Below are 16,206 nucleotides of genomic sequence, written 5' to 3'. Positions count from 1 at the left end.
TATTGCAGTTTTAAAAGGTGTCAAACCTTTTTTGGAAATGGTGTTTCCACTTTGAGAATCTGAAAAAAAAAAAAAAACTCATTATAACAACAGCTCGCTTACAAAAAAAAACCTTGTTATAGAAGAAATGAAACCTGTAAAACCTGCACTAATATTAAATAACAGTTGATTACCTCTGTGCTTCTTATTTGGTGGCCTTTAGAGCTGTATTCTGAACTGAATCAGGTGTTGAGGTTTCCACACAGTGAATGTACTTCAATATTTGAGCGGTATGATAAATTAAGGGGAAGTTTGAAAGGCTGTGGTTTTCCTGCTCTTTCAAACATGAAGTCAGTCTCCACCAAGTGCCACGCTGCTGTTCTGGGCTACAAAACTACTGGGTGAGTTTTAGCTCTTTATTTAGCTTCATCAGAGAGTCAGCCTGTGTTAAGACTGAAAAAGCTGTAAAGGAAAAGAAAAGCTGAAAAAGCCCATATTTTTTTTTTTAGCAGACTGAATATAGTCACTTGAAGGGGCTTGACGCTATTAAAAGATGTGAGCAGGTGTTTTGCCGCGTTTCTCATCAGAAACTCTGAGAAAACTCCAAGAACATAGTTTAGCTTTCATATGTCGCAAACCCAGAAAATGATGTTGTATATCATTATAAGATAGGAATGAGCTGCTCATGGTCTCAGGTTAATAAGATGATATGGGTTTTTACTGTTGTTTGTTTCTTTATTACACTCTTTAAAAAAATAAATCAAAGTGAACCATGTTTGTATAAGAGATGTGTAAGTGTGCAGAGCCTTTTAGAATTTTAAAAATCCATCACTCAATCTTAAGGTTCATTACCCATTTAAAAGTATCAGCAAAAGTGTTTCTTTATCGAACCAAAATAATATCTTCTATGACATCACACAAAGAACATTTTATAGCACCTTTATTTTTAAAAGAGTAGATCGTCGCTCTCCAATGAAAAATGTATCTCCATTTTTGTGGATTTTTAATTTACTACATCATTTGAACACAGCAGATATTCTTAAGATTTTGTGAAAATTTCATGATCAATCGACCAATAGAAATGGTACATTTCTTGGAATAAAAGAGTTTTACAATGACATTGAAAGTTAATAAGTTTCTTTCCTTCTGTAAAGTTACTCTTGTGGAGATACATGTTTTTTGATTATATATATATATATATATAATTTCTGCACATATTTCGCTTAAGAGGTTGATTCTTGATATGTATCAGAAACCAACATACGTAATGTTTATCAGATTAAGATGATTTTAATTTTTACCAAATCTCAGTCTAAAGCTTCCAAGTGTGGTTTATCAGTGTGTAAAAAAGGACCTTTAGGTTTTCGTGTCAGAAACATTAATGTTAATTTATTTTTCATATTTTCACATTTTTATAAACAAAAGCCCACTGTAACACAATGAAACAGTGTTAGCCACAGGTTTGAAACAGGTTCTCAGTTCAACTTTCTGAAACTCATTACAGAAAATGTAAGTGGAAACTTGCCATAAAACAAAATGGATATTTACGGTAAAAATATCTGAAGCGAAAGCTACATGGTTTTGGGAAACAGTAAATTTGAACTTTCATCAGAACAGAGTACAACTGCAGGACATGAACCAGTTCCTGTTAGTATTTCAAGATATTTATATTCAGATGAGTTCCAAATTATCCTCACAGCTAAAGCTAGCTTACTTAGCTGCAGAGTTTACCACATTACAGCTACTGAGTTCATTTGTCCACCCTAAACTGTTCATCTGATATCTCTGACTGACAGAGTTCTGTACTGGTTACCTTTGTGCAAACTAAACAACTAAACCTCAGTTGCCAACCACAGATTAATCTCATTTTGCCGTTCTCACGATGTAGCATGCTGTTAGCTAAATAACAAAACAAGGTTCTGCAAACAAATTTCCTACAAGCACAATCCTGAACCTTGGTTAAGTGATAGTTTTGAGAGATAACAGTATGTTAGTCATAGAGGAAATTCTTTTATCTAACAAATACGTCACGACTGAAAAGAATTCATGGGTAAAATATTAGGTGTCTGCAGTTAGCACAGTGCTAAGCTTGTGTTAATAAGCTCTCTTTGTTAGTCGCCAGAAAAACCTTTTATATTTTTTAATTGTTATTAGGATTACTGGGTCAGCTACCCCAACATAACATTACAAGCCTCATTTATTAATTCCAATTTTTTTGCTCAAATTGGATCATATTGGATCTTGATAGTTCACATTCATAAATAACTGACAATGTGCAATGTGAACGAATCTATCCATGAAACAGCAGCATGCACACATTGATAACTTATGTGTCTTTGTCCCAACTGTGACCCTAAGTCCTGTGTAGTGCATGATATAGGTCCTAAAATAATAGCTTCTACCCCCCAAGCACTGTGCAATAGGTCTAAAATAAGCACATTTATGTTCAGCTCACACCAGCACGGCTGCTTTTCTAACAATCAGTCCATTATTTTGGGCAGGTGACTGTCTGTGAGGAGTGTGGTATGTTCTCTTTGTGTCTGTGTGGGTTTCCTCCGGGTGACTGTCTGTGAGGAGTGTGGTATGTTCTTTTTGTGTCTGTGAGGGTTTCCTCCGGTTGACTGTCTGTGAGGAGTGTGGTGTGTCCACGTTGGTAGGTGGATTGAAGACTCAAACTTGTCCGTAACTGTGAGTGAATGTGTGAATGTGTGTCGCCCTGCGACTGGCGCCCAATGATTCTGGGTAGGTGCCAGACCCACGACCACCCTGAACTGTATAAGGGTTACAGAAAATGAATGATTGAATGAACACAGCCCTGAACACATCAGTTCTGTGCCACATTATGACAAAAGTAAGTACGAGTAAAGCTTTCCCAGGTATCCGAATGATTCTGGCACTGTTGTGGTGCTGTCTCACTATGTCCTCTTTCTTTTTCCTTTCTAGTGACCATGGACGTGACTAACATAACCTCCTCGCCAAACTGCACTCTTCCGTATGAAACCGACAGGCTCCCTCTGCTGGTGGTCTACAGCTTCGTCATCGTGGTGGGTCTGCCGGCCAATATGGTCACGGTCTACCTGACGTTCCTTCAGGTGCGGCGGCAGAACGTGTTGGGGATTTACTTGCTGTGTTTGTCGGTGTGTGACCTGATGTACCTGAGCACACTACCCATTTGGACTGTTTATGTAGACCGTAGTCACACCTGGAGCCTGGGCTCACGGGCCTGTAAAGTCACAGGCTACATCTTTTTTAACAACATGTACATCAGCATTTTCCTCCTGTGCTGCGTCTCCATGGATCGTTATGTGGCCGTGGTGCATCCGATGGAGTCCCGGGTCCTCAGGAGGAAGAAGAGGGCTGTGGTGGTCACTGTGGTGGTCGTGGCGGTGGTGGCGCTGGGTCACATCCCAGTGTTTACCATGACTGAAGGTGACACCGAAGGCAAGGAAGAGCAACGTTGTTTTGAGCCTGGGCAGAGGACATTCATGGTGACGTGCTTCAATTACGCCCGCTTTGTTATTGGATTCTTCATCCCTCTGTGTGTTCTCCTCGTCACAAACCACGGCGTTCTTACCAAAGTGGAGCAAAGCGAAGGCCTAAAGTCTGAACAGAAAGTCAAAGTCCGCTACCTTGTTGTGGCAGTCATCCTCTTGTTCCTGGTCTGCTTCACCCCTTACCACGTCATCCTTTTGATACGGGCCATCAGTTTTCACCTCTCTGAGTTGGGCTGTGACTTTGAGAGAAAGCTCTACACACCTTACACCATCTCTCTGGGGCTGTCTACCATTAACAGTGCCATGAACCCTGTTCTTTATGTGCTGGCCAGTGACAACATCCGTAAGGAAATACAGAGAACTTTAAGTCACATAGGGAGTGGCAGCCTCAGGACTGATCTGTCAGCCAGAAACCACAGCCTCAGAAACTCCTCAGAGCAACGCATATGAAAGCTTTTGGGGTTTTTGGATTCTGTCTCATTTTCGGACTCTGATCTCAGAGCTGGCAGAGAGACACGTGGCAGGGGGAAAATATGGTTAAATACTTTTTCCAAGAGCTTTCCTTCTTATTAAATTATAGTTTTATGCAAATGTTATAGACTTTAAGTAATTGCTTATTTTTTAATGTTTAAAAAAGGACATTGTTAATATTGTAAACATATTTTCATATGTCTCAGGGCTCTTTGTGTCCTCCCAGGGCCTTCACTTCCAGTTCTAGGAGACGTACTCTCGGGTTTCTGAAGTAATCTGAGGCACTTACGCTGTTCAGATGTTTGATGACTGTTTGGGATCACGGCCCAAGTTTTTCCAAACACATTAAATGATGCTGATTTGGGAATGAATGGATGAATCTTGAGTTAGTCATCTGTTCGTACCTTTGCTCATGTGTCCATTCTACCACTCCCAGTTTTGGGTGTTTCCGTGAAAGCATTAAAAAAAGATTGTTTGAAACAAAGGCATATGTTTCTGACTGAGTAAATGTTGAGTGAGGGAGTGAGTGAATATGTATATATGTATTGAGTGAGTGGAAAAAAGTTGTCTGAGGGTTAGACTGATGAAGAAAGTCTACGCAGAAGATGGGAAAGCCGACTGCACGATGTTTTGAAGGAAATGGTTGAAGTTTTTGTAAGTTGCTGATGAGCGGAGTGTGGTTAACGCCTGCACGTACAGGTGCATCAACAGACACGTACACCCTCCGTGTCTGGACTGAGACGACAGCAAACTCCTGAACTTCTGCTGAACACACACTTGCGCGCATGCACACACACACGTGCTGCTGACAGTTTTCACAGGTATCATTGCTTGAGTTTCAAACACATTCTTGAATTTTGTCCTGTTTTAAAGAAGATATGATTCATTCGTTGTCTGTAACCCTTATCCAGTTCAGGGCGGCGGTAGGTCACTGGGCACAATGCAGGAACACACCCTGGATAGCTACAATCTCACACATTCACTCACACACTTTTGAGTCTCCAATCCACCTACCAACGTGTTTTTGTGTGTTTTTGGACTGTGGGAGGAAACCAGAGCACCCGGAGGAAACCCACGCAGACACAGGGAGAACACACCAACTCCTCACAGACAGTCACCCGGAGCGGGACCCACAACCTCCAGGACCCTGGAGCTGTGACAGAGTCACTACCTGCTGCTCCACCGTGCCGCCCAGTTATAAAAATAACGATTATTTTTTCTATCAAATGCAAAGTGTCAGTGTAATTGCACTTTAATAACCTGAAAATGACTGACTGCACCTTTAATCAGCCACATTTCAGACTAGGCCATGGGAAAAAGCTAGTATCAACATGAGCTGGAGCTGAGGGCGGATATGACGTGTTCATTGGTTTCATGGCTTCATTCTCAACCAGTGTGGTTTAATCATCCTTCAGAAGCTTGCCTTTACAGTATGCAATATCAAGATAATGACCCTAAGCACACATCAAACTCATAACACACACACACACACAAAAAAAACATTTCTATGAATCAGAGCTGAGCTCCATCTGAAGGAAAATTTCACACAACACACAAACAAGAGAATATAGAAGCATTTTAAAGTTAGATTTTAACTAAATTTGTGGTGGGAAAGAGTGCATGGAGCAGGTTTGGAGACAGATTACTGAGAGCTTTGTAAGAGAGCAGATGTCCCTTGTAGAAAAATAAAGTATACTTAAGTTATGTTATTTTGGAAACACTAATTTGTCCTAAATCATTACTAACATGTTTCAATTATATTAAATTACACGTAATATACGTACACTGAGTGAACTAGTCATATGTTATTTTTGTCACTCTATTAATACAACTGAAATATATTTCTGGCATCTGAACTCTAAAACACATTAAAATTAGCTTAAATTATTAATAAAATATATAATAAATATTACTAATGTAATATAACTATCATCTTAAAATAATCACTAATTACACTCTATTTTTCCACAAAGATTTCACAGGTGATCATTTCCCGTGAAGTAAAAGGTTAAAGCCGTGTTCTTGTTATGGACATTAATCATGTAACTAATTTCTGGACTTGTCTCTGAGTTCCTGTGTGTGATCATGAGGTGAACAGTGTAGGGCCCAGAGGGGGTAGAGCCTGGGGCGAGCAGGAACAACAAGGCAGATGTGTTTATCGTTCTGGGTTCACAGCCACTTCCGTTGACCTTAAAATAATAATATGATAACATCTTCAGAACTTGAGAGAGAGAGAGAGAGAGAGAGAGAGAGAGAGATGAAAGCTAAGGATATTGGCACCACTGACATGTGAAACTCTTCAGGCAACAAGATAACATCTACATGAAGCTAGGACCGTGAGTGCGGATGTGAGGGGGGGCTGGTTTACACCTGGCATTAAAATGTCATTTTTGTGACTGGATCAGGGTTCGAATTTCACTCTTCTGCATAAAACCCAGGTGTAAACAATTCCAAGACGCATTGTGAGCAGATTTAATACAAATCTCTCAGACCGTATTCTGAAGTTCTCAGAGTTAGACCTTGCCCACAGTTAACACAAGTGTAAACAGAACATGTTTCTCGTGTCCGGTTAGAGTTACACGAGTAGAAAAACATTGCTCGAGAGGAGTCACAGCACAGGTGTGCTTTTTTTCAAGAGATCAGTGGCCTATTGACCTACTATCTCATAGTTATGACTTAGTATCTCATAATTATCACTTATGAGTTATCACTTACTAAATTATGGTTAATATGTCATAGGGCATGTGTGCTTACTGCCCCCTAGTGTTCACTAGTGTGCGTGTAAATGTGTGTTTCACTGCACGGATTGGGTTAAATGTAGACAAAAAATGTGCAAGCACTGTAGCCATTAAGGTGATTTTATTTTAGATATTAAAGTAGAATTACAGAAATAATGCATGGTGGCGCAGCAGGTAGTGTCGCAGTCACACAGCGCCAGGGGCCTGGAGGTTGTGGGTTCGATTCCCGCTCCGGGTGACTGTCTGTGAGGAGTGTGGTGTGTTTTCCCTGTGTCTGCGTGGGTTTCCTCCGGGTGCTCCGGTTTCTTCTGACAGTCCAAAAACACACGTTGGTAGGTGTATTGGTGACTCAAAAGTGTCCGTATGTATGTGTGTGTGTGTCTGTGTTGCCCTGTGAAGGACTGGCGCCCCCTCCAGGGTGTATTCCCGCCTTGCACCCAATGATTCCAGGTAGGCTCTGGACCCACCGCGACCCTGAACTGGATAAGGGTTACAGATAATGAATTAATGAATGAATGTCATAGCTATGACTCAGTATCTTAAAGTTATAAATTAGTAGCTATTCAAAATTGACTTACAATCTCAGTTATGAATTAGTATCTCATAATTATGACTTAGAGATTAAAAATTGACTTAATATCTCATAATATTTACTTAGTTTACCGGCTTTATCTCTTTAAGTTGTGGAAATGGGACTCCATAGACATATGTTTAGAGTGGGGACACATGTTAATGACGGATAAAGAGAATCTGGTCAAAGTTTATCCAGATACAATCACACATTCACAACTGTGAACTCATTCACCCGGTGTGTGTGGACAGACAGAAACGGAAAAGAGAAGAGATGATAACAGAGGGAGTGAAATGCAAGTCAGAAACAAGATGTAGACTTCTGGATTTTTATTGGTTTTACTGTTAGTTCTGAAGAAACATTCCTGTAAAAGTTGTCTATATTGCTTCACAATGTCAAAATCTCATTCACAAAAACACATTCAGACTGCGGACTGTAACATGGCGAGTTTTCTCAGTGCATTGACCTACAGTGTTGAAGCTTGATATCATTTACATAAATACAATCCTTCTTGCATAAATATTACATATATTTTAAAGCTCAGATTTTTCAAGTAAGGCAAATACTTTGGTTAATTCAGTTCTCAGTCTCTAAAGCCTCGAGGTGCTTGTGTTAAAGTGTGGAGTCCAGGCAGAACTGCGCAAATGCACTGCTTATTTCACTGGATCTGGCAACAACAATCAGTCATTAGTCTAAGGGAAGACTCAAATACATTTGTAATGTCTATCTTTGTCTTAGATTAATATACATAATTAACATAATCTCTTCTTATACCATATTAGGATAGTGCATATTAGAACAGTCTCAGTTCGGTAACAGTCCATTCCTTTAGGTTTGTGTGAAGTGCAGTTCAGCAGTGAGGCCTTCTCTGTGCAAGTCTTATGGCTCTTTTCCACTGCATGGTACCCACTCTACTGGACTCTACTCTCCGTTTGGTCCCTGGTTGGTTTTTGGCATGTTGTAGTTGTTGTTGTTGTTGTTTGGGACTGAACACAGCTCCGTCATCAGTTCAGACAGATCAGTAGAGTTTGTTCCTTCCTTGTTGCAGCGTCCAGCTCTCGCTTGATTCTTTCGTTGGCCACCGATCCAAGGAGCGTTTGACCCTCTTCAAAAGACCACGGCGTAATTTTACGAGCTGCCATCGTGAGTCGGATAAAAACAAACGTGATCTCTGCTGCAGCTGGAGATTTTACAGATGGAGAGTTGGTGCTGGTCGTCTGCGTTGCGTGGCGTAGAGTGACGACTCTCTCTGGACAATCAACGCTGTGCAAGGTTTACACGCCACGCTTTAGTCTTTACTTGGCTTGCTCTGAACCACGAGAGAACATCGACTAAACAAGAACCCGCTTCCAGAACCAGGACCCGATTTAACTAATGGAGAAGCAGAAAAGTTGCAGAGTCGAGTAGAGTAGGGATGCAGCGGAAATGCTCCATTACTGTAGTGATGTCTTGTTTTGTGGAAGAGAGAATATCCGCCAGCGCTGAGAATATTGTAGTGGAAGCACAGTACGGACACAGGGTTATGGACACTTCAGTTCTTGATGGGAAGGAGCCTTAAACTCTGCTGGCTGAACCACTGGTGGGAGATCTGGTACAGGTATCCTGGTTTATTCTGACACAGCGTGGGTGCTGTTAGCTACAGATACAAAGCAAGGCCACAGGTGAGTGCAATAATTACAAACACACTGTCTTACTTCATTAATAACACCTCTTCATCATGACATCATTATTTTATTCCAGCTTTGAGAAGTGGCCTTGGCTCGAAACTTTTATTTTAAATCACATTCACGGCAGAAAGGCAAATGCACAATGCCTTAAAGCAGAGATCACCATGGAGTTGTAGGGGGGCGCAGATGAGAGGAGAAATAAAAAATGCACAGATATATATAATTAAAGGTTTTAATATTTTTTCCACAATCCAATTCTGTTCTCTCTTTCCCACTGACATTAGTAAGTTACATAAGTGTATGTGTGAGTGTGTGTGTGCGTGTGTGTCTGTGTCAGAGAAAGACACAGACACACTGATTTATTATTATTGTTGTATATAAAAGTTCTGAACAAATGGGAAGACTTGTTGTTATTTTTTATATACACACTGTAGTAGTCTGGATATTGACACACATTTTAGTTAAAAGAGAGCCCCAGGTTCTCAAGAAAGTACCAAGGAGGCCTCATGAGGAAAACGTTTGAATAACTCTGCCTTAAAGGCACACTGGGAAGTATTTTTAACCTACAGTTTCACAGTCATTGTGATGCTCCACTGAGCTGTAAAAGAGAGAATAGAGCCTTTGCTGTTGCTACACAGTTCAGCAGTGTAGAAACTGCATCATGTAACTTTTGGAGGAGGGTAAGAAAACAACCCCCCTCCATTCCAGGGCTGTGCTGTAACAGTGATTTACATTGTGGTCTAAAAACCTCCAGATGGCGTTTCTCTGCCGTGAGCAGAGAGAGAGAGAAAGCCTAGCACACTGGACCCAGACACTTTGTTTTTTTACCCATTTACACTGGGGCTTCGTAAACACATTAGAGCAGTTTCCAGCGCAAACCAACTGCAGAGCAGCACATGGAGAGGAGACACAGAGTTTTATAAGAAAAAAAGTGTTTTGATTAAAGTCGTGAACATCACCTTTAAGGAATTTATGATCCAAACAAACGAGGAATTTATATTTTGTACTGAGTGTATTTTCAGAGCCTAATTTACATTTCTCTTTCCTTGCTTCTGATTGGTGGAGGTCATATTCTGCAGCCACGGCTTAAAAACCCACTCATACCTTAGTCTGGATGAGAACAGCTGAAGAACTTTCAGGCTCCTCAAACCCAAGATCAGGCAAATCCACTCTCTGGAAATAGAGGACAGCAGGTTGGTTACTTTCATGAGTTTGTGTCTCTCATGGTCACTTTGGTGCCTCCTGGTGGACACGTGTATCAAACTGCTTTCCTGTTCTGTTGTCTCTTGTTTGAGAATGAGATGATGCTTGGTTTAATAAGCAGAATGAGTGACTATAACTGAAACACCCACAATCCCTCGTCATTCCTATGTTCTCATTAAAAGGTACAAATAAGTTTACTGCATTTTTGTGTAATGTAAAATTGCATCAGTCTCAGTAAGAAGCAGCCGGTCCAGATGTTGTCACAGTTTTGAATGTACAGATGTTCAAAGATCTGTGAGCTATCTCCTCCGCTCCACTCACCTGTGAGGTGCTGGTGTCTGAAGGCTGGAGCTGGAGAGAGTTGACCAGCTGTTTATGGGAATGGGGGCTGTGTCTGGGGTCAGAGCTCCTCAGAGAGTCTGTTCCATACAACAGACGATGGCACAGACTGGAAGCCTCACTGGGAGAGACACACAGAGAGAGACACAGAGGTGCTGAATGCTAATCAGCAATAATAAGGGAAGTGGAGCAGCTTTAATCTTTAACAAACTAAAGCTTCTCAAACATATGTCTGTGTTTATCTGAACAAAGCAACCTGCTGAAATCCAATGCAGAGGTCTGAGGAGAACAGGAACAGATGCCAAGATCACATTGTGTGTGTGTGTGTGAGAGATAGAGAGTACACAAACTTTAACATGTGTTTGAACATATGGTGCTGTGCTGGCAGTGCCACCAGGCAGGTAAACCTCAGAGAGGATTAAGCCTGAGCGGAGGGTTGCCAGATCTTGGCACAATCAGGATTTACACAGTGGATAATATAAACTCACCTTCACAACACAGCCCTGTATTTCAGAAACTTCTTACAACAAAGATGAAGAATGCGAAAACCTGAGGTACAGGGCTTTATTGCCACATTGATGATTTACTGTACAGTTCTCTGGGTCGTACATGGACAGGTGAGGGGTACAGCACCTGGACAGGTGAGGGGTACAGCACCTGAACAGATGAGGGGTACAGCACCTGGACAGGTGAGGGGTACAGCACCTGGACAGGTGAGGGGTACAGCACCTGGACAGGTGAAGGGGACAGCACCTGGACAGGTGAAGGGGACAGTACCTGGACAGGTGAAGGGGACAGTACCTGGACAGGTGAAGGGGACAGTACCTGGACAGGTGAAGGGGACAGCACATGGACAGGTGAGGGGGACAGTACCTGTGCAGCTGAGGGGGACAGTACCTGTGCAGCTGAGGGGGACAGTACCTGGACAGGTGAGATGGGGCATGTGTGGAGTTGTGCAGTAACTGGGACAGTGGTTGGATCTCGGTCACATTGACTTCTTTCACGGTCTCCTCCGTGCGAAAACAATCACGGAACACACACCAGGGGCTGATCTCTTCACGGTCCACCACCTGCACACACAGCATCCCCAGGAGCCTCAGTATTTCAGACTCTACACGTACATAATTTATAAATAATTTTATTAACATAAAAGTAAATGTCGAGGGTCATTGCTCCATCCTTTTCTCTGTTTTTTCCTGGTCTCTCTGTTCTGGAGCTATTTTTTAATATTTTATATTTCATTTATATTTAATTTATTTACTATTAATTTTGTATTTAAGTTTGTATTCCAATTCCAGTGTCTGAATATTCATAATAGCTCTTTTTGCTTAAAGTTTATTGCTCTTTAAAGGGGTGTAACTGTATCATTGTGCTATTATATTTATATCAGTGGCATAAACGTTCTTAAAAATGACAATACTATCATTATCACAATTATTTCTGGAGGTGGCACAGTGGAGCAGCAGGCAGTGTCGCAGTCACACAGGGACCTGGAGGTTGTGGGTTTGAGTCCCGCTCTGGGTGTCTGTGAGGAGTGTGGTGTGTTCTCCCTGTGTCTGTGTGGGTTTCCTCCACGTGCTCCAGTTTCCTCCCACGCTCCAAAAACACACATTGGTAGGCGGATTGGCGACTTAAAAGTGTCTGTAGGTGTGAGTGTGTGTCGCCCTGTGAAGGACTGGCGCCCCCTCCAGGGTGTGTTCCCGCCTTGCCCTCAGTGTTTCCGGGTAGGCTCTGGACTCACCGCCGCCCTGAACTGGATAAGGGTAACAGACAATGAATGAATGAATGAATGAATGAATGAATTATTGAATGGCAATATATCAACCACAATGTGACAGCTCTAGTTATGGCCGACCAGTGTGGGTTAGTACTGATCGCACTCAGAGTACAATAGAGAATAAAAGCAATGCAGCTTTATTTCAATTCAAAACAGTGGCTTTGATACTGGCTGCAAGTTTTGATCACTTGGAACCAATAACATTTTAAAATCAATGCCACTGACTAAGAGGCCAATCAGGTGCTGGATTTTTAAAAGGCCATTTGACTGCCTCTACACCAACCCCTGCTAGATAAAGATAAGTGACCAGACCTTGAGAAAACCTGTTTGTGTGCAGTGATGGAACAGGTTTAACCTCATGCTGGCGAAGATTACCTTATGTTTATGGTCAGAGTGCCTTTCCTCAGGCGATGGATCAGATTCCAGCTCTTTGCTGAGGCTGCCATGAAAACTGCTCCAGTCTTCCAAACCACTGCCGTCCCCTTCACTTTCTGACCAGTGTCCGGAGCCGTAGGTGGACCACTCTGTGAAGCCCTCACAGCTGTGGAAGCCATCTTCATCAAAGCCGTCCAACACTGCACACTCTCCCATCGCAGAAAATGGTGAACAGCTGAACCTTCCAACCAGTGCGTTACCACTCTTTACCGGGTTTCAGGTCAGTGTTGACCATAAGCTTTAGTAACAGCAGAACTGGACGTCCTCTGAACTCTGCTGTTAAACCAATCAACAAAGAATCCCTCGGAGATCCACTGACAAGAGCAACAGCTCACAGCTTCAGGGCTTTTACTGACAGTTGCTCCTTGTTGACAGTCAGACCTCAGTTCCTCTTTGTGACCTGAACGCTGGTCTGTTTACACTTTGTGCGAGAGCTTGACGCAGGACACGGTCTCTTCTCTTTTGACAGAGAGAAATCAGGAAGTTCCCATTGTGTTGGAGCTGGGAGTCTGATCCAACACTTCCTCCCAGGAGCTGCGTGAACGCCTGCGAGTTCCAGGGATTCAGGACGTGGACGGCCTGGGGAGAGAGGGAAAGGGTCTGCTGCATGTACTTAGTGATGCATTGTATCCGAATGATATTGTTATCTGCAGATAATAGCATCAAACCAATAACTGCTCATGCACTTATTTAATGCTGGAATAAAGTCATGTTTACGCTAGCTGTGCTACAATAGTTCAGACAAAGTGTCTGCAGTATGGAAATTTTTCAAAGTGAGTGAACACTTTCTGTTTCTGTATTACTGTAGTTCCATTTCTGTTTGTGTATCAGTGTATTTAAATATATATAAAAGGTACACTTCTAAAGGTCCATTGGGATTACGCTGTGTTTAATTCTTTGATTTACGTTTGATTTGTTTACTTTTATTTATTTGTTTATTAGAGTAGTAGACCTATTATTGTATTTCATCTCAGTAATAAGAGTCTAAAGCTGTGACCAGTCTCTGTATGGATCGTTTAACTAAATATGCGTCTAACAACTTTCTCAGGAGACTCACTTCTCACTTCTCATTTTATTTCTGTATACAGTTGGTTGAATCTAAAATGTTATTCGACCAGAAATCCCATATCTGTGCATCCTTAATACTTACGTTATTCTGGAACCAGTTACTCTTAGGGCTGGACGATATGGTCAATGTTTAAAATCGCGATATGTTTCATAATTGCGGTTGATATGAAATAATTCCAGTATTGATATAAACAATATAAGCCATAGAATTACTGCAAAAAAATAAAAAATAAATAAAAAATACAAGAAACATGACATGGGTGGCACGGTGGCGCAGCAGGTAGTGTCGCAGTCACACAGCTCCAGGGGCCTGGAGGTTGTGGGTTCGATTCCTGCTCCGGGTGACTGTCTGTGAGGAGTGTGGTGTGTTCTCCCTGTGTCCGCGTGGGTTTCCTCTGGGTGACTGTCTGTGAGGAGTTGGTGTATTCTCCCTGTGTCTGCGTGGGTTTCCTCCGGGTGCTCCGGTTTCCTCCCACAGTCCAAAAACACACGTTGGTAGGTGGATTGGCGACTCAAAAGTGTCCGTAGGTGTGAGTGTGTGAGTGAATGTGTGTGTGTGTCTGTGTTGCCCTGTGAAGGACTGGCGCCCCCTCCAGGGTGTATTCCTGCCTTGCGCCCAATGATTCCAGGTAGGCTCTGGACCCACCGCGACCCTGAATTGGATAAGGGTTACAGATAATGAATGAATGAATGAAAGAAACATGACATCACTGTCAAACATAAACCTCTTGGCTTTGTCAAAACTCATTTTAAAGTTAGTTTAAGAATACTGAACTGACGTCAGCGCCCTCTAATGACCGTCAATCAGTGTCAGATGCTGTAAATAATGTGAAATACTGAAAATGTGTTATTGAGTTATTGCCCATGATTAATAAAATATAAAAATAAGTCTAATCCAAACGAACAGTTTGTTAAAGAAAAGTCACCAATGAAAATGAACTTTTACACAAAATTGAACGATATAAATTATTAAATATTATAATACTTGTAAATTAGAAACATACACTTCACTTACACTACGCTGCACTTAGAAGAATATGACTGACACTACATTAAGAATATAAATATATTTAAAGATTGTATTAATAGTGTAGCAACAGTTATACTCAGCATATAATAACAGTAAATTCATGGAATTTAAATGATATATTAGTAGTGATTTAGTACAAATTACTGGTTCCAAAATATTATAACTTTAGCACAATATGAGTGTATTTTCTGTTTATCACATGGCTGCTCTATGAAAACAAATTAGGCTTTTTGTTTGTGATATCACAAAAAACAGAGATTAGAAACAGACTCTTTTATACAGTATGTGCTACAAAGTGTATTGACTATCCATCCTGAGACACTGAGGAGAAAGCAGGGGGGTCTTTCCTCAGTTAGCCAGCTAACTTAAGCCCAAATTCGAGGACTGCCAAAGAAGAATCTCCCTCAGCTCAGTTCCTGTTAGACAGGCTTTTGATTTAGGCTTAGATTATCTGGCTAAATGTGGAACTTCCACAGGAGGCTTCCAGGATCTGATCTGAACCTGAACCTTTTACAAACCTGACCTCAAGGCTGAGGGGCTTCCCCTGTCCCAGGCATTTAAGGGTTAACTTTTAAATCCAATCCAAACGAAAGTGAGACCAAGCTTCAGACCTGAACCTCTCCTGGGTCTCAGCGTCTTCTCTTACGTTCTCCACAGAAAGAGGATGGAAACTCGGCGCTCGTTTAAGGTGGAACGAGGGGTTGGAAGAAGCGAGGGACCAAAGAGAGCCAGTCTAGCCTCCGTGGGAGGAGGGTCCTCGGATGTGAGGAATACGAATAAAGATGAAAAAGCTACGAATAAAGAGAAGACAGAAAGGCGGAGACTCACAGTCGGCGCTGGAGGAGCCGCAGGTGACCGGAGCGCAGCGGTGTGAACACTGCTCTGACGTAGGAGGAGGAGGAGGAGGAGCCACACACCTGACCAACATACACACACAAACAAACTTGTATCTGTGACTTGTGGGGACATTAATTAGATTTCCATTCATTTTGTAGCGACTTGCCATTACATTTTCCACAAGTACTACTTGCTTAACGTTAACCTTAAATCACGCGAGACTAAATAAAATATCCTCAGGTCCATGGCTCATGTCCTGGAATTTATTTTTTGGATTTGACGTCACTGTAAGGTTAGGCCCCCATGAGGGTAGCAAAACCAGTTCTCTCTCACACCCTACACAGGTATGAGCACGTCACAGGTCCTTTCTCAACGTCTGCTCTCAGGTCTGATCTGTAGCATTAAACATACAAACTGTAACTTTATACTTCTATAATCCTATATCTTATTTCCCAATGTAAACACTATTTTAATGTTGTTCCAAAAGCAGACAGCGCTGTTTTTCTGTGGATATCTCACCTGTTTTATTATGATGCCCTCTGACATATGTAAAACAGCAGGGAGGGCACTTTTTAAAAAAGCAATAAAAATAGAAAT

General features: G+C 41.8%; 2 protein-coding genes across 7 annotated transcripts; one reads left to right on the top strand and one right to left on the bottom strand.

Moving 5' to 3' along the window:
• The first annotated feature begins 334 nt into the window (after positions 1–334).
• gpr132a (G protein-coupled receptor 132a) lies at positions 335–4,402 on the top strand. 2 transcript variants are annotated; one of them, XM_066643380.1, is made up of 2 exons: positions 335–380; positions 2,923–4,402. In XM_066643380.1, exon 2 carries the CDS (start codon positions 2,928–2,930, stop codon positions 3,921–3,923), a length of 996 nt encoding a protein of 331 aa, XP_066499477.1. In that variant the 5' UTR covers positions 335–380; positions 2,923–2,927; the 3' UTR covers positions 3,924–4,402. The 2 variants fall into 2 exon arrangements, with proteins under 2 accessions (XP_066499477.1, XP_066499467.1); XM_066643370.1 differs by lacking the exon at positions 335–380 and adding an exon at positions 2,618–2,830.
• A 3,175-nt stretch (positions 4,403–7,577) lies between these two features.
• Positions 7,578–15,648, bottom strand: si:dkey-229e3.2 (uncharacterized). 5 transcript variants are annotated; one of them, XM_066674871.1, is made up of 6 exons: positions 15,601–15,648; positions 12,615–13,253; positions 11,384–11,532; positions 10,445–10,583; positions 10,025–10,093; positions 7,578–8,889 (listed from the first exon to the last, which is right to left on the bottom strand). In XM_066674871.1, exons 2-6 carry the CDS (start codon positions 12,828–12,830, stop codon positions 8,785–8,787), a joined length of 678 nt encoding a protein of 225 aa, XP_066530968.1. In that variant the 5' UTR covers positions 12,831–13,253; positions 15,601–15,648; the 3' UTR covers positions 7,578–8,784. The 5 variants fall into 5 exon arrangements, with proteins under 5 accessions (XP_066530968.1, XP_066530942.1, XP_066530934.1 ...); XM_066674845.1 differs by lacking the exon at positions 15,601–15,648 and adding an exon at positions 15,291–15,589; XM_066674837.1 differs by lacking the exon at positions 15,601–15,648 and adding an exon at positions 15,296–15,589.
• Between the last annotated feature and the right edge of the window lie 558 nt (positions 15,649–16,206).

Source organism: Hoplias malabaricus, chromosome 1 (assembly GCF_029633855.1).
Source record: "Hoplias malabaricus isolate fHopMal1 chromosome 1, fHopMal1.hap1, whole genome shotgun sequence".
Classification (NCBI taxonomy): domain Eukaryota; kingdom Metazoa; phylum Chordata; class Actinopteri; order Characiformes; family Erythrinidae; genus Hoplias; species Hoplias malabaricus.
Note: the sequence above shows the minus strand (reverse complement) of the source record. Positions and strands in the feature narration are given on the sequence as shown.

Bases quoted from the DNA above. Each gene is read 5' to 3' on its own strand.
- si:dkey-229e3.2 (XM_066674871.1), bottom strand. From the start codon at position 12,830: ATGGGAGAGTGTGCAGTGTTGGACGGCTTTGATGAAGATGGCTTCCAC. The intron at 11,533-12,614 runs GTAATCTTCGCC...CTGTGTGTGCAG, and splicing joins ACTCTGACCATAAACATAAG to GTGGTGGACCGTGAAGAGAT. The intron at 8,890-10,024 runs GTATGAGTGGGT...TTGTATCTGTAG, and splicing joins CTGTTCTCATCCAGACTAAG to CTAACAGCACCCACGCTGTG.